The sequence below is a fragment of the Oncorhynchus mykiss genome (genome assembly GCF_013265735.2).
Source record: "Oncorhynchus mykiss mitochondrion complete genome".
Taxonomy (NCBI): Eukaryota; Metazoa; Chordata; class Actinopteri; order Salmoniformes; family Salmonidae; genus Oncorhynchus; species Oncorhynchus mykiss.
In genome coordinates, this window is record NC_001717.1 from 1 (window position 1) to 16642 (window position 16642).

General features: G+C 46.0%; 13 protein-coding genes across 13 annotated transcripts, besides 26 other annotated features; 12 read left to right on the forward strand and 1 right to left on the reverse strand. All coding sequences in view use genetic code 2, as the record gives it.

Annotated features, from left to right (window-relative positions):
- Positions 1 to 1003: a D loop (control region).
- Positions 1004 to 1071, forward strand: a tRNA (tRNA-Phe).
- Positions 1072 to 2015, forward strand: an rRNA (12S ribosomal RNA).
- Positions 2016 to 2087, forward strand: a tRNA (tRNA-Val).
- Positions 2088 to 3767, forward strand: an rRNA (16S ribosomal RNA).
- Positions 3768 to 3843, forward strand: a tRNA (tRNA-Leu).
- Positions 3844 to 4815, forward strand: ND1 (NADH dehydrogenase subunit 1). Its single transcript has one exon. The coding sequence runs from the start codon at positions 3844 to 3846 to the stop codon at positions 4813 to 4815; it is 972 nt and encodes a 323-aa protein (NP_008290.1).
- Positions 4816 to 4818: 3 nt separating this feature from the next.
- Positions 4819 to 4890, forward strand: a tRNA (tRNA-Ile).
- Positions 4888 to 4958, reverse strand: a tRNA (tRNA-Gln).
- Positions 4958 to 5026, forward strand: a tRNA (tRNA-Met).
- On the forward strand, positions 5027 to 6076 carry ND2 (NADH dehydrogenase subunit 2). Its single transcript has one exon. The coding sequence runs from the start codon at positions 5027 to 5029 to the stop codon at positions 6074 to 6076; it is 1050 nt and encodes a 349-aa protein (NP_008291.1).
- A 2-nt stretch (positions 6077 to 6078) lies between these two features.
- Positions 6079 to 6147, forward strand: a tRNA (tRNA-Trp).
- Position 6148: 1 nt separating this feature from the next.
- Positions 6149 to 6217, reverse strand: a tRNA (tRNA-Ala).
- Position 6218: 1 nt separating this feature from the next.
- Positions 6219 to 6291, reverse strand: a tRNA (tRNA-Asn).
- Positions 6292 to 6328: an origin of replication (Origin of L-strand replication; putative).
- Positions 6329 to 6395, reverse strand: a tRNA (tRNA-Cys).
- Positions 6396 to 6466, reverse strand: a tRNA (tRNA-Tyr).
- A 1-nt stretch (position 6467) lies between these two features.
- Positions 6468 to 8018, forward strand: COX1 (cytochrome c oxidase subunit I). Its single transcript has one exon. It carries the CDS (start codon positions 6468 to 6470, stop codon positions 8016 to 8018), a length of 1551 nt encoding a protein of 516 aa, NP_008292.1.
- Positions 8019 to 8089, reverse strand: a tRNA (tRNA-Ser).
- A 4-nt stretch (positions 8090 to 8093) lies between these two features.
- Positions 8094 to 8166, forward strand: a tRNA (tRNA-Asp).
- A 14-nt stretch (positions 8167 to 8180) lies between these two features.
- Positions 8181 to 8871, forward strand: COX2 (cytochrome c oxidase subunit II). The gene has a single exon. A coding segment is annotated over exon 1 (691 nt).
- Positions 8872 to 8945, forward strand: a tRNA (tRNA-Lys).
- A 1-nt stretch (position 8946) lies between these two features.
- Positions 8947 to 9114, forward strand: ATP8 (ATP synthase F0 subunit 8). The gene has a single exon. The coding sequence runs from the start codon at positions 8947 to 8949 to the stop codon at positions 9112 to 9114; it is 168 nt and encodes a 55-aa protein (NP_008294.1).
- Positions 9105 to 9776, forward strand: ATP6 (ATP synthase F0 subunit 6). The gene has a single exon. It carries the CDS (start codon positions 9105 to 9107, stop codon positions 9774 to 9776), a length of 672 nt encoding a protein of 223 aa, NP_008295.1.
- Positions 9776 to 10561, forward strand: COX3 (cytochrome c oxidase subunit III). The gene has a single exon. The coding sequence runs from the start codon at positions 9776 to 9778 to the stop codon at positions 10559 to 10561; it is 786 nt and encodes a 261-aa protein (NP_008296.1).
- Positions 10561 to 10630, forward strand: a tRNA (tRNA-Gly).
- ND3 (NADH dehydrogenase subunit 3) lies at positions 10631 to 10979 on the forward strand. Its single transcript has one exon. A coding segment is annotated over exon 1 (349 nt).
- Position 10980: 1 nt separating this feature from the next.
- Positions 10981 to 11049, forward strand: a tRNA (tRNA-Arg).
- On the forward strand, positions 11050 to 11346 carry ND4L (NADH dehydrogenase subunit 4L). Its single transcript has one exon. It carries the CDS (start codon positions 11050 to 11052, stop codon positions 11344 to 11346), a length of 297 nt encoding a protein of 98 aa, NP_008298.1.
- Positions 11340 to 12720, forward strand: ND4 (NADH dehydrogenase subunit 4). Its single transcript has one exon. A coding segment is annotated over exon 1 (1381 nt).
- Positions 12721 to 12789, forward strand: a tRNA (tRNA-His).
- Positions 12790 to 12858, forward strand: a tRNA (tRNA-Ser).
- Position 12859: 1 nt separating this feature from the next.
- Positions 12860 to 12931, forward strand: a tRNA (tRNA-Leu).
- On the forward strand, positions 12932 to 14770 carry ND5 (NADH dehydrogenase subunit 5). Its single transcript has one exon. It carries the CDS (start codon positions 12932 to 12934, stop codon positions 14768 to 14770), a length of 1839 nt encoding a protein of 612 aa, NP_008300.1.
- ND6 (NADH dehydrogenase subunit 6) lies at positions 14767 to 15288 on the reverse strand. The gene has a single exon. It carries the CDS (start codon positions 15286 to 15288, stop codon positions 14767 to 14769), a length of 522 nt encoding a protein of 173 aa, NP_008301.1.
- Positions 15289 to 15357, reverse strand: a tRNA (tRNA-Glu).
- Positions 15358 to 15360: 3 nt separating this feature from the next.
- On the forward strand, positions 15361 to 16501 carry CYTB (cytochrome b). The gene has a single exon. A coding segment is annotated over exon 1 (1141 nt).
- Positions 16502 to 16573, forward strand: a tRNA (tRNA-Thr).
- Positions 16573 to 16642, reverse strand: a tRNA (tRNA-Pro).

Here is a 16642-nt window from a genome sequence, read left to right on the forward strand (position 1 = left end):
ACGGCTACAGCTATGTACAACTGTAAATGTTATAACTTGTAAACCCAATGTTATACTACATCTATGTATAATATTACATATTATGTATTTACCCATATATAATACTGCTTGTGAGTAGTACATTATATGTATTATCAACATACGGTGATTTTTAACCCCTCATACATCAGCACAAATCCAAGGTTTACATTAAGCCAAACACGTGATAATAACCAACTAAGTTGTTTTAAACTGATTAATTGCTATATCAATAAAACTCCAATTAACACGGGCTCCGTCTTTACCCACCAACTTTCAGCATCAGTCCGGCTTAATGTAGTAAGAACCGACCAACGATTTATCGGTAGGCATACTCTTATTGATGGTCAGGGGCAGATATCGTATTAGGTCGCATCTCGTGAATTATTCCTGGCATTTGGTTCCTAAGTCAAGGGCTATCCTTAAGAAACCAGCCCCTGAAAGCCGAATGTAAAGCATCTGGTTAATGGTGTCAATCTTATTGCCCGTTACCCACCAAGCCGGGCGTTCTCTTATATGCATAGGGTTCTCTTTTTTTTTTCTTTTCCTTTCAGCTTGCATATACAAGTGCAAGCAAAGAAGTCTAACAAGGTCGAACTAGATCTTGAATTCCAGAGAACCCATGTATCATGGTGAAATGATATTCTATAAAGAATCACATACTTGGATATCAAGTGCATAAGGTCAATTATTTTCTTCACAGATACCTAAGATCGCTCCCGGCTTTTGCGCGGTAAACCCCCCTACCCCCCTAAGCTGAAAGATCCTTATGTTCCTGTTAAACCCCTAAACCAGGAAGTCTCAAATCAGCAATATTTTTTTTATACATTAATAAACTTTTATGCACTTTAGCATTTGGCACCGACAGCGCTGTAATGCGTACACTTCCATAAATAAAGTATACATTAATAAACTTTTCGATCCACTTTGTAGCACCTAGCACCAACAACGCTGTTATCAATGCCATTTCCACGCACAGCCCGCCGCTGACGTAGCTTAACTAAAGCATAACACTGAAGCTGTTAAGACGGACCCTAGAAAGTCCCGCTAGCACAAAGGCTTGGTCCTGACTTTACTATCAGCTCTAACTGAACTTACACATGCAAGTCTCCGCATTCCTGTGAGGATGCCCTTAATCCCTGCCCGGGGACGAGGAGCCGGCATCAGGCACGCCCAGGCAGCCCACGACGCCTTGCTAAGCCACACCCCCAAGGAAACTCAGCAGTGATAAATATTAAGCCATAAGCGAAAGCTTGACTTAGTTAAGGTTAAGAGGGCCGGTAAAACTCGTGCCAGCCACCGCGGTTATACGAGAGACCCTAGTTGATAACTACCGGCGTAAAGAGTGGTTATGGAAAATATTTAATAAAGCCGAACACCCCCTCAGCCGTCATACGCACCTGGGAGCACGAAGACCTACTGCGAAAGCAGCGTTTAACTATGCCTGACCCCACGACAGCTAAGAAACAAACTGGGATTAGATACCCACTATGCCTAGCCGTAAACCTTGATAGAAATATACAATTGATATCCGCCAGGGAACTACAAGCGCCAGCTTAAAACCCAAAGGACTTGGCGGTGCCTCAGACCCACCTAGAGGAGCCTGTTCTAGAACCGATAACCCCCGTTCAACCTCACCACCCCTTGTTTTACCCGCCTATATACCACCGTCGTCAGCTTACCCTGTGAAGGCCCCATAGTAGCAAAATGGGCAAAACCAAAACGTCAGGTCGAGGTGTAGCGCATGAGGTGGGAAGAAATGGGCTACATTCTCTAAATTAGAGCACTACGAACCACGCTGTGAAATCAGCGTCCGAAGGTGAAATTTAGCAGTAAACAGAAAACAGAGAGTTCTCTTGAAACTGGCTCTGAGGCGCGCACACACCGCCCGTCACTCTCCCCAAGTTCAACCTGTCCTTCTAACTAAGAAGTTAACCGAACAAAGGGGAGGCAAGTCGTAACATGGTAAGTGTACCGGAAGGTGCGCTTGGAATAACCAGAGTGTAGCTAAAATAGGAAAGCACCTCCCTTACACCGAGAAGACATCCGTGCAAATCGGGTCACCCTGAGCTGACTAGCTAGCCAACATATTTGGTCCAACACCACAACATACATACCCCAATAAAACTTAGAATTAAGTCAACAAACCATTTTTCCACCTTAGTAGGGGCGACCGAAAAGGAGATAATTGAGCAACAGAAAAAGTACCGCAAGGGGAAGCTGAAAGAGAATTGAAATAACCCATTTAAGCCTAGAGAAGCAGAGATTAAATCTCGTACCTTTTGCATCATGATTTAGCCAGCACACCTGAGCAAAGAGAACTTTAGTTTAGGCCCCCGAAACTAGACGAGCTACTCCGGGACAGCCTATTGTAGGGCCAACCCGTCTCTGTGGCAAAAGAGTGGGACGAGCCCCGAGTAGAGGTGATAAACCTATCGAGCCTAGTTATAGCTGGTTGCTTAGGAAATGAATAGAAGTTCAGCCCCCCGGCTTTCTTAGGACCTTAAGGTAAAACTAATATTGTCCCAAAGAAACCAGGAGAGTTAGTCAAAGGAGGTACAGCTCCTTTGAACAAGGACACAACCTTAACAGGCGGCTAAGGATCATAGTTCCAAGGTAACCTGTTACAGTGGGCCTAAGAGCAGCCACCTGCACAGAAAGCGTTAAAGCTCAGACAGATACAAACCTCTTATCCTGATAAGAAATCCCACCCCCCTAACCGTACTAAGCCGTTCCATGCCCCCATGGAAGAGATTATGCTAGAATGAGTAATAAGAGAGTACAACTCTCTCCCAGCACATGTGTAAGTCGGACCGGACCCCCCACCGACAAATAACGAACCCAAACCAAGAGGGAACTGTAGGCCAGAACAAACACCAAGAAAAACCTACACCAACAAATCGTTACCCCCACACAGGAGTGCCCCAAGGGAAAGACCCAAAGGAAGAGAAGGAACTCGGCAAACACAAGCCTCGCCTGTTTACCAAAAACATCGCCTCTTGCAAATCAAAACATAGAGGTCCGCCTGCCCTGTGACTATGGGTTTAACGGCCGCGGTATTTTGACCGTGCGAAGGTAGCGCAATCACTTGTCTTTTAAATGAAGACCTGTATGAATGGCATCACGAGGGCTTAGCTGTCTCCTCTTCCAAGTCAATGAAATTGATCTGCCCGTGCAGAAGCGGACATAAGCACATAAGACGAGAAGACCCTATGGAGCTTTAGACACCAGGCAGATCACGTCAAGCAACCTTGAATTAACAAGTAAAAACGCAGTAGACCCCTAGCCCATATGTCTTTGGTTGGGGCGACCGCGGGGGGAAAATTAAGCCCCCACTGTGGACTGGGGGGCACTGCCCCACCAGCCGAGAGCTACAGCTCTAAGCACCAGAATATCTGACCAAATATGATCCGGCGAACGCATTCAACGGACCGAGTTACCCTAGGGATAACAGCGCAATCCTCTCCCAGAGTCCCTATCGACGAGGGGGTTTACGACCTCGATGTTGGATCAGGACATCCTAATGGTGCAGCCGCTATTAAGGGTTCGTTTGTTCAACGATTAAAGTCCTACGTGATCTGAGTTCAGACCGGAGTAATCCAGGTCAGTTTCTATCTATGAAGTGATGTTTCCTAGTACGAAAGGACCGGAAAGAAGGGGCCCATGCTTGAGGCACGCCCCACCCCCACCTGATGAAGGCAACTAAAACAGACAAGGGGGCACACCAAGATTGCCTAAAAGAACGGCGCGCTAAGGTGGCAGAGCCCGGTAATTTGCGAGAGGCCTAAGCCCTCTTTCTCAGAGGTTCAAACCCTCTCCTTAGCTATGATTACCCTAATTACCCACGTTATTAATCCACTAGCATACATTGTACCCGTTCTGTTAGCAGTTGCTTTCCTCACCCTACTTGAACGAAAAGTCCTTGGGTACATGCAACTCCGAAAAGGGCCCAACATCGTCGGCCCCTACGGACTACTACAACCCATCGCAGACGGCCTAAAACTATTTATTAAAGAAACGGTTCGACCTTCCACCTCTTCACCCTTTCTATTTCTCGCTACACCCATACTTGCCCTTACACTTGCACTCACTCTATGAGCCCCCATACCTATTCCTTACCCTGTTACAGATCTTAACCTCGGAGTACTATTTGTACTTGCACTATCCAGCCTGGCCGTGTATTCTATTTTAGGGTCAGGATGGGCATCAAACTCCAAATACGCTTTAATTGGCGAACTCCGGGCAGTGGCACAAACTATTTCCTACGAAGTTAGCCTAGGCTTGATCTTACTCAGCGTAATTATCATCACGGGAGGATTTACTCTTCAAACCTTCAACGTAGCCCAAGAAAGCATCTGACTACTCGTGCCGGCCTGACCACTTGCCGCCATATGATACATTTCTACCCTCGCGGAGACAAACCGTGCACCCTTTGACCTCACAGAAGGAGAGTCAGAATTAGTCTCCGGATTCAATGTAGAATATGCTGGAGGGCCCTTTGCCCTATTTTTCCTAGCCGAATATGCTAATATCCTTCTAATAAATACGCTCTCAGCCGTCCTATTTTTAGGCGCATCCCACATCCCTGCTTTCCCTGAACTAACTGCCCTAAACCTAATAACGAAAGCCGCCCTCCTCTCCGTTGTATTTTTATGAGTACGAGCTTCCTACCCGCGATTTCGGTATGATCAACTCATACATTTAGTTTGGAAAAGCTTCCTACCCCTGACTCTGGCCCTTGTACTATGACATTTAGCACTTCCCATCGCACTAGCAGGCCTCCCCCCTCAGCTTTAGCCCGGAATTGTGCCTGAATGCTTAAGGACCACCTTGATAGCGTGGCTAATAGGGGTTCAAGTCCCCTCAATTCTAGAGAGAAGGGGCTCGAACCCATCCTCAAGAGATCAAAACTCTTGGTGCTTCCACTACACCACTTTCTAGTAAGGTCAGCTAATTAAGCTTTCGGGCCCATACCCCGAATATGTTGGTTAAAATCCTTCCCTTACTAATGAACCCCTACGTACTCACCATCTTACTTTCTAGCCTAGGACTAGGCACAGTCCTCACCTTTGCCAGCTCCCACTGACTACTTGCATGAATAGGCCTAGAAATCAATACCCTAGCCATTATCCCGATCATAGCGCAACAACACCACCCCCGAGCAATCGAAGCAACAACCAAGTATTTTTTGACACAAGCAACCGCCGCAGCAATAATCCTTTTTGCCAGCACCACCAACGCCTGACTAGTCGGGGAGTGAGAAATTCACCAGCTATCACACCCACTAGCAACTACAACAGTAATATTAGCCCTCGCCCTCAAACTTGGACTAGCACCCGTTCACTTCTGACTACCAGAAGTCCTTCAGGGACTTGAACTCACTACAGGATTAATCCTGTCGACCTGACAAAAACTCGCACCCTTTGCACTTATAATTCAAGTAGCCCCAACCATCAATTCTTCCCTACTTGTCACAATCGGCCTTCTATCAACACTTGTGGGAGGCTGAGGTGGACTTAATCAAACCCAACTACGTAAAATTCTAGCATATCTTCCAATTGCCCATCTAGGATGAATAGTACTAATTCTACAATTCGCACCCTCTCTCACACTCCTCAGTCTCTCCCTGTATATCGTCATGACATCTTCAGCCTTCCTCACATTAAAAACCAACAACTCTTTAACCATCAATACTCTCGCAACTTCATGAACTAAATCCCCGACCCTTGCCGCATTAACCGCTCTTGTATTATTGTCCCTTGGAGGTCTCCCCCCTCTCTCAGGCTTTATACCAAAATGACTTATTTTGCAAGAACTAACGAAACAGGGACTCCCACTATCTGCCACACTAGCTGCTATAACAGCCCTCCTAAGCCTTTACTTTTATCTACGACTCTGCTACGCCTTAACCCTCACTATTTATCCCAACACCCTAACTGCTACTGCCCCATGACGCCTCAACTTTACCATAATTACCCTACCCCTTTCAATTACTACTATTATAGCCCTAGGACTACTACCCCTCACACCAGCTGTGACTGCGATATTAGCTTTGTAATAAGGGCTTAGGATAGTACTTAGACCAAGAGCCTTCAAAGCTCTAAACGGGGGTGAAATCCCCCAGCCCTTGTAAGACTTGCAGGACTTTATCCCACATCTTCTGAATGCAACCCAGACACTTTAATTAAGCTAAAGCCTTTCTAGGTGGGAAGGCCTCGATCCTACAAACTCTTAGTTAACAGCTAAGCGCTCTATCCAGCGAGCATCCATCTACTTTCCCCCGCCCCCGGGGGGGGGAGCGAGGCGGGGAAAGCCCCGGCAGGCTATTAGCCTACTTCTTCAGATTTGCAATCTAACGTGTGGTACACCACAGGGCTTGATAAGGAGAGGAGTCAAACCTCTGTTTATGGAGCTACAATCCACCGCTTAAGCTCTCAGCCACCCATCCTGTGGCAATCACACGATGATTTTTCTCAACCAACCACAAAGACATTGGCACCCTCTATTTAGTATTTGGTGCCTGAGCCGGGATAGTAGGCACCGCCCTGAGTCTACTGATTCGGGCGGAACTAAGCCAGCCGGGCGCTCTTCTGGGGGATGACCAAATCTATAACGTGATCGTCACAGCCCATGCCTTCGTTATGATTTTCTTTATAGTCATGCCAATTATAATCGGGGGCTTTGGAAACTGATTAATTCCCCTAATAATCGGAGCCCCTGATATGGCATTCCCTCGAATAAATAACATAAGCTTCTGACTCCTTCCTCCATCCTTTCTCCTCCTCCTGTCTTCATCAGGAGTTGAAGCCGGCGCGGGTACTGGATGAACAGTATACCCCCCTCTAGCCGGCAACCTCGCCCACGCAGGAGCCTCTGTTGATTTAACTATCTTCTCCCTTCATTTAGCTGGAATCTCCTCAATTTTAGGAGCCATTAATTTTATTACGACCATTATTAACATAAAACCTCCAGCCATCTCTCAGTACCAAACCCCCCTATTCGTTTGAGCCGTGCTAGTTACTGCTGTCCTTCTGTTACTTTCCCTCCCCGTCCTGGCAGCAGGCATTACTATGTTACTTACAGACCGAAATCTAAACACCACTTTCTTTGACCCGGCAGGCGGGGGAGATCCAATTTTATACCAACACCTCTTTTGATTCTTCAGCCACCCAGAGGTCTATATTCTCATCCTCCCAGGCTTTGGTATAATTTCACACATCGTTGCGTACTACTCCGGCAAAAAGGAACCCTTCGGGTATATAGGAATGGTCTGAGCTATAATAGCCATCGGGTTGTTAGGATTTATCGTTTGAGCCCACCATATGTTCACTGTAGGGATAGACGTGGACACTCGTGCTTACTTTACATCTGCCACCATGATTATCGCTATCCCCACAGGAGTAAAAGTATTTAGCTGACTAGCTACACTACACGGAGGCTCAATCAAATGAGAAACACCACTTCTTTGAGCCTTAGGGTTTATTTTCCTGTTCACAGTGGGTGGACTTACAGGTATTGTCCTTGCTAACTCCTCATTAGACATTGTTCTACATGACACTTATTACGTAGTTGCTCATTTCCACTACGTACTATCTATAGGAGCTGTATTTGCCATTATAGGCGCTTTCGTACACTGGTTCCCGCTATTTACAGGGTACACCCTCCACAGCACATGAACCAAAATCCATTTTGGAATTATATTTATCGGTGTAAATTTAACCTTTTTCCCACAGCATTTCCTAGGCCTCGCAGGGATACCACGACGGTACTCTGATTACCCAGACGCCTATACACTGTGAAACACTGTATCCTCAATCGGATCCCTTGTATCCCTAGTAGCTGTAATTATGTTCCTATTTATTCTTTGAGAAGCTTTTGCTGCCAAACGAGAGGTAGCATCAATCGAACTAACTTCAACAAACGTAGAATGACTACACGGATGCCCCCCACCCTACCACACATTTGAAGAACCAGCATTTGTCCAAGTACAAGCAAACTAACGAGAAAGGGAGGAATTGAACCCCCATGTGCTGGTTTCAAGCCAACCGCATAACCACTCTGCCACTTTCTTCTATAAGACACTAGTAAAACTAGTCTATTACACTGCCTGGTCAAGGCAAAATTGTGGGTTAAACCCCGCGTGTCTTAAGCACTTAGCTAGAATGGCACATCCCTCACAACTAGGATTCCAAGACGCGGCCTCCCCTGTAATAGAAGAACTTCTTCATTTCCACGACCACGCTCTTATGATTGTTCTTCTTATCAGCACACTAGTGCTTTATATCATCGTAGCAATAGTCTCTACTAAACTTACTAATATGTATATCCTTGATTCTCAAGAAATCGAGATCGTTTGGACTGTCCTCCCAGCAGTTATCCTTATTCTCATCGCTCTCCCTTCCCTCCGAATTCTCTATCTTATGGACGAAATTAACGACCCCCACCTTACTATTAAAGCAATAGGCCACCAATGATATTGAAGCTATGAATATACCGACTACGAAGATTTAGGCTTTGACTCTTACATAGTCCCCACTCAAGATTTAGTGCCAGGCCAATTCCGTCTTCTAGAGACAGATCATCGAATAGTTGTCCCTGTAGAATCCCCAATCCGAGTTCTCGTCTCAGCTGAAGACGTCCTTCACTCCTGAGCCGTTCCTTCTTTAGGTGTAAAGATAGACGCAGTTCCAGGACGATTAAACCAAACAGCCTTTATTGCCTCTCGACCTGGAGTATTCTACGGACAATGTTCTGAGATCTGCGGGGCTAACCATAGCTTCATACCTATCGTTGTTGAAGCGGTACCCCTAGAACACTTCGAGAAATGATCCACTATGATACTTGAAGATGCCTCACTAAGAAGCTAAATCGGGAATAGCGTTAGCCTTTTAAGCTAAAGATTGGTGGCCCCCAACCACCCCTAGTGACATGCCCCAACTCAACCCCGCCCCCTGATTTGCTATTTTAGTATTCTCGTGACTGGTTTTCCTAACTGTTATTCCCCCAAAAGTCCTTGGCCACACTTTCACAAATGAGCCTACCTCACAAAGCACTGAAAAAGCTAAGCCCGAACCCTGAAACTGACCATGACACTAAGCTTCTTCGACCAATTTATGAGCCCCACATACCTAGGTATCCCACTTATCGCCGTAGCATTAACCCTCCCATGAATTCTTTTCCCTACCCCCTCTGCCCGATGATTAAACAACCGCCTAATTACCCTGCAAGGGTGGTTCATCAACCGATTTACCCAGCAACTTCTTTTACCGCTAAATCTAGGCGGTCACAAGTGAGCAGCTCTACTAACTTCCCTCATACTATTTCTTATTACCCTAAATATACTTGGCCTACTTCCATATACATTCACCCCGACCACACAGCTCTCCCTAAATATGGGCCTCGCAGTCCCACTGTGGCTTGCTACAGTAATTATCGGCATACGAAACCAACCTACGGCCGCCCTCGGCCATTTATTGCCTGAAGGAACCCCCGTTCCACTGATCCCAGTACTGATCATTATCGAAACAATTAGCCTTTTTATCCGCCCCGCCCTTGGCGTACGACTTACAGCCAATCTCACAGCAGGCCACCAACTAATTGCTACAGCAGCCTTTGTTCTTCTACCTATAATACCTACAGTAGCAATCCTAACTTCTATTGTCCTCTTTCTACTCACCCTTCTCGAAATCGCCGTAGCCATGATTCAAGCCTACGTTTTTGTCTTACTCCTAAGCCTCTATTTACAAGAAAACGTTTAATGGCACACCAAGCACACGCATACCACATGGTTGACCCAAGCCCCTGACCTCTGACCGGCGCAATTGCCGCCCTTTTACTTACATCAGGCACTGCAGTCTGATTCCATTTCCACTCGCTCACACTTCTTACCTTAGGTAACATTCTCTTACTTCTAACCATATACCAATGATGGCGGGATATCATCCGAGAAGGTACCTTTCAAGGACACCACACGCCCCCAGTCCAAAAAGGGCTACGATATGGCATAATCTTATTTATTACCTCCGAGGTATTCTTTTTCTTAGGTTTCTTCTGAGCCTTCTACCACGCCAGCCTCGCCCCCACACCTGAATTAGGAGGTTGCTGACCCCCCGCAGGTATTACTACTCTAGACCCCTTTGAGGTACCCCTTCTTAATACTGCAGTCCTTCTAGCATCTGGTGTCACCGTAACATGAGCCCACCACAGCATCATAGAAGGTGAACGAAAACAAACCATTCAAGCTCTTACTCTCACTATCTTACTGGGATTTTACTTCACTTTCCTACAAGGTATAGAATACTACGAAGCCCCATTTACAATCGCTGACGGCGTATACGGCTCTACTTTCTTTGTCGCTACAGGATTCCATGGCCTACACGTAATTATTGGCTCTACCTTTCTGGCCGTTTGCCTTCTACGACAAGTTCAATACCACTTTACATCTGAACATCATTTTGGCTTTGAAGCTGCTGCCTGATATTGACACTTTGTAGACGTTGTATGGCTCTTCCTATACGTCTCTATTTACTGATGAGGCTCATAATCTTTCTAGTATTAATACGTATAAGTGACTTCCAATCACCCGGTCTTGGTTAAAATCCAAGGAAAGATAATGAATTTAATCACAACAATCATCACTATTACCATCACATTATCCGCAGTACTAGCCACTATTTCTTTCTGATTACCACAAATCTCCCCAGACGCAGAGAAGTTATCCCCCTACGAATGTGGATTTGACCCCTTAGGGTCCGCCCGCCTGCCCTTCTCCTTACGCTTCTTTCTAATCGCGATCTTATTCCTCCTATTTGATCTAGAAATCGCCCTCCTTTTGCCCCTACCTTGAGGGGATCAACTCCACACCCCGACCCTGACACTCATCTGATCCACTGCCGTTCTAGCCCTTCTTACTCTTGGCTTAATCTATGAATGAACCCAAGGAGGCTTAGAATGAGCCGAGTACGGAGTTAGTCCAAAACAAGACCCTTGATTTCGGCTCAAAAGACCATGGTTTAAGTCCATGACCGCCTTATGACACCAGTACACTTCAGCTTTACCTCAGCCTTTATTTTAGGGCTTATAGGACTCGCGTTTCACCGCACCCACCTTCTCTCAGCCCTTCTATGCCTAGAAGGAATAATACTCTCTCTATTCATCGCCCTCTCCCTCTGAGCCCTCCAAATGGAAGCGACTGGCTACTCAGTGGCCCCGATACTTCTCCTAGCGTTCTCAGCCTGTGAAGCCAGCGCAGGGTTAGCCCTACTAGTAGCAACTGCACGAACACACGGCACAGACCGCCTCCAAAGCTTAAACCTCCTCCAATGTTAAAGATCCTCATCCCCACACTCATGCTTTTTCCAACGATCTGACTCAGCCCCGCGAAATGATTATGAACTACATCAATCGCCCAAAGTTTAATTATTGCCCTAGCAAGTTTATCCTGACTTAAATGATCGTCAGAAACCGGATGATCCTCCTCCAACCTCTATTTAGCAACTGACCCCCTATCAACACCCCTGCTAGTATTAACCTGCTGACTACTTCCCCTTATAATTCTTGCTAGCCAAAGCCACCTCTCTCCTGAACCCTTAAATCGCCAGCGAGCCTACATCTCCCTCCTGGTCTCCCTTCAAACGTTTCTAGTATTAGCATTCGGGGCCACTGAAATTATCATATTTTACGTCATATTCGAAGCCACGCTACTCCCCACCCTTATTATTATCACCCGATGAGGAAATCAAACTGAACGCCTCAATGCCGGTACCTACTTCTTATTTTATACCCTAGCTGGCTCCCTACCCCTCCTCGTGGCCCTGCTTCTTATACAAAACGACAACGGAACCCTATCTATGTTTACCCTGCAGTATACGCAACCCCTACACCTTCTAACGTGAGGAGATAAACTGTGATGAGCTGCCTGCCTTTTAGCCTTCCTTGTAAAAATACCCCTATACGGTGTTCACCTTTGACTCCCAAAAGCCCACGTAGAAGCTCCAATCGCCGGATCCATAATCCTAGCGGCTGTTCTCCTCAAGCTGGGAGGATACGGCATAATACGTATAATAGTTATACTAGACCCGTTAACCAAAGAACTGGCCTACCCCTTTATTGTTTTGGCCTTGTGAGGTATCATTATAACAGGATCTATTTGCCTACGTCAAACAGACCTGAAATCACTAATCGCATACTCTTCAGTCGGCCACATAGGATTAGTCGCAGGGGGTATTTTAATTCAAACACCTTGAGGATTTACTGGTGCAATTATTCTCATAATCGCACACGGCCTTGCCTCCTCAGCGCTATTCTGCTTAGCCAATACTAGCTACGAACGCACCCACAGCCGAACCATACTACTTGCCCGAGGAATACAAATAATTCTCCCCTTAATAACCACTTGGTGATTTGTAGCTAGTTTAGCAAATCTGGCCCTCCCCCCTCTCCCCAACCTAATAGGAGAACTAATAATCATCACTTCTATATTTAACTGGTCGTATTGAACCCTTATTCTCACGGGACTAGGCACGTTAATTACAGCAAGCTACTCCCTTTATCTGTTCTTAATAACTCAACGGGGACCCCTACCTTCCCATATTATTGCTCTTGAACCCACCCACACCCGAGAACACCTACTTATTATTCTGCACCTCATCCCAATTGTCCTTCTAATCCTAAAGCCTGAGCTCATGTGAGGCTGATGTTTCTGTAGATATAGTTTAACCAAGACATTAGATTGTGATTCTAAAAATAGAGGTTAAAATCCTCTTATCCACCGAGAGAAATCTGTTGATAACAGAGACTGCTAATCTTCTGCCCCCTCAGTTAAATTCTGTGGTTCACTCGTGCTTCTAAAGGATAATAGCTCATCCATTGGTCTTAGGAACCAAAACTCTTGGTGCAAATCCAAGTAGCAGCTATGCACCCGACTACACTCATCTTAAGCTCATCCCTTTTAATAATCTTCACACTTCTAATTTATCCTCTTATTACCACCCTCACCCCAACCCCCCAACACAAAAACTGGGCCCTTACTCACGTAAAAACTGCTATCAAAATAGCCTTCCTAGTGAGCCTGCTCCCCCTTTTTGTCTTCCTAGACCAAGGAACCGAAACTATCGTGACTAACTGACAATGAATAAACACCACAACCTTTGACATTAACCTTAGCTTTAAATTTGACCACTACTCCATTATTTTTACCCCTATTGCCCTGTACGTAACCTGATCTATTCTAGAATTCGCATCCTGATATATACACGCCGACCCCAACATAAACCGATTCTTTAAGTACCTCCTCCTCTTCCTAATCGCCATAATTATTTTAGTAACCGCCAACAACATGTTCCAACTATTTATCGGCTGAGAGGGAGTCGGAATTATATCATTTCTCCTCATTGGATGATGACACGGACGAGCTGACGCTAACACAGCTGCTATACAAGCTGTAATTTACAACCGAGTAGGAGACATCGGACTTATCCTAAGTATAGCCTGGTTCGCAACAAACCTAAACTCCTGAGAAATTCAACAAATATTTGCCTCTTCAAAAGGACTTGACCTCACACTCCCTCTTATAGGCCTCATTCTAGCCGCCACCGGCAAATCAGCGCAATTTGGACTTCACCCGTGACTTCCCTCCGCGATAGAGGGTCCTACGCCGGTATCTGCCCTACTACACTCCAGCACCATGGTCGTGGCGGGCATCTTCCTATTAATTCGACTCCACCCTCTAATAGAAGATAACCAAACAGCCTTAACCGTATGCTTATGCCTAGGAGCCCTAACTACCCTCTTCACCGCTACCTGCGCCCTCACCCAAAATGACATCAAAAAAATTGTCGCATTCTCTACATCCAGCCAACTAGGGCTTATAATAGTCACCATCGGACTTAATCAACCACAACTAGCCTTCCTCCACATCTGCACCCACGCATTCTTTAAAGCTATACTTTTCCTATGCTCAGGCTCAATTATTCATAGTTTAAACGATGAGCAAGACATTCGAAAAATAGGTGGTATACACAACCTCACCCCCTCTACATCCTCTTGCCTCACAATCGGAAGCCTTGCACTAACTGGCACCCCATTCTTAGCTGGGTTCTTCTCCAAAGACGCTATTATTGAAGCCTTAAACACCTCCCACCTCAACGCCTGAGCCCTTACTCTTACCTTACTAGCCACCTCATTTACTGCCATTTATAGCCTCCGAGTCATCTTTTTTGTCTCCATAGGACACCCCCGCTTTACGGCAACAGCCCCTGTTAATGAAAATAACCCATCCGTAATTAACCCAATCAAGCGACTAGCCTGAGGAAGCATCATTGCGGGGCTTCTAATTACCTCAAACTTCCTACCCACCAACACCCCCGTAATAACCATGCCCACCCACTTAAAATTAGCCGCTCTCCTGGTTACTATCTCGGGCCTTCTCATTGCATTAGAACTTGCGTCACTAACTAACAAACAATTTAAACTACACCCAACCCTTACACTACATAACTTCTCCAACATACTGGGATTCTTCCCCGCCATCATCCACCGATTGACCCCAAAGCTAAACTTAACTTTAGGACAAACCATCGCCAGCCAAATGGTAGATCACACATGATTTGAGAAAGTAGGTCCGAAGGAATTATTTCAACTCACCTGCCTAATAGTCACAACAACAAGTAATATCCAACAAGGCATAATTAAAACATACCTCACCCTATTTTTCCTTTCAACAACTCTAGCTGTTCTATTAACATTAACCTAAACTGCTCGAAGCGCCCCCCGACTCAATCCCCGTGTTAATTCCAACACCACAAAAAGTGTTAATAGGAGTACCCACGCGCACGCAATTAATATCCCCCCTCCATGAGAGTATATCAATGCCACCCCACTTGTATCCCCACGCAATACAGAAAACTCCTTAAACTCGTCCACTGCTACCCATGAGGTTTCATACCACCCACCCCAGAATAGACCTGCCACCAACACCACCCCCACCGTATATACCACCACATACCCTAAGACCGAACGATCCCCTCAAGACTCCGGAAAAGGCTCAGCAGCCAAAGCCGCTGAATAAGCAAATACCACAAGCATCCCCCCCAAGTAAATCAAAAATAGTACTAAAGACAAGAAAGATCCCCCGTGACCCACCAAAACCCCACAACCCACACCTGCTGCTACAACCAACCCCAAAGCAGCAAAGTAAGGTGCAGGGTTAGATGCAACAGCTACAAGCCCTAAAACCAGCCCTAAAAGAAACAAAGACACAAGATAAGTCATAATTCCTGCTCGGACTCTAACCGAAACTAATGACTTGAAAAACCACCGTTGTTATTCAACTACAAGAACCTAATGGCCAACCTCCGAAAAACCCACCCTCTCCTAAAAATCGCTAATGACGCACTAGTCGACCTCCCAGCACCTTCTAATATCTCAGTCTGGTGAAACTTTGGCTCACTACTAGGCCTATGTTTAGCTACCCAAATTCTTACCGGGCTCTTCCTAGCCATGCACTATACCTCCGACATTTCAACAGCTTTCTCCTCTGTTTGCCACATCTGCCGAGATGTTAGTTACGGCTGACTCATTCGAAACATCCATGCCAACGGAGCATCTTTCTTTTTTATCTGTATTTATATACATATCGCCCGAGGACTTTACTACGGCTCGTACCTCTACAAAGAAACCTGGAATATCGGAGTTGTACTTTTACTTCTCACTATAATAACTGCCTTTGTAGGCTACGTCCTCCCGTGAGGACAAATATCATTCTGAGGGGCCACTGTAATTACAAACCTCCTCTCAGCTGTACCATACGTAGGAGGCGCCCTAGTACAATGAATTTGAGGGGGCTTCTCCGTTGACAACGCCACTCTAACACGATTTTTCGCCTTTCACTTCCTATTCCCCTTCGTCATTGCAGCCGCTACGGTCCTTCACCTTCTGTTCCTTCATGAAACAGGATCTAATAACCCTGCAGGGATTAACTCTGATGCTGATAAAATCTCATTCCACCCTTACTTCTCATACAAAGATCTCCTAGGATTCGTAGCCATACTCCTAGGCCTAACATCCTTAGCTCTTTTTGCACCAAATCTCCTAGGGGACCCAGACAATTTTACGCCTGCCAACCCCCTAGTGACCCCACCTCATATTAAACCCGAATGATACTTCCTATTCGCTTACGCAATCCTACGATCCATCCCCAACAAGCTGGGAGGAGTACTTGCCCTTTTATTCTCGATCCTTGTCCTCATGGTTGTCCCCATCCTACACACTTCTAAACAACGAGGACTTACCTTTCGACCACTCACCCAATTCTTATTTTGGGCCTTAGTAGCAGATATACTCATCCTCACCTGAATCGGAGGCATACCTGTAGAACACCCCTTCATTATTATCGGACAAGTCGCCTCTGTAATTTACTTCACCATCTTCCTAGTTCTTTCCCCCTTAGCCGGCTGGGCCGAAATTAAAGCCCTCCAATGAGCCTGCCCTAGTAGCTCAGCGCCAGAGCGCCGGTCTTGTAATCCGGAAGTCGGAGGTTAAAACCCTCCCTAGTGCTCAGAGAGAGGAGATTTTAACTCCCACCCTTAACTCCCAAAGCTAAGATTCTAAATTAAACTACCCTCTG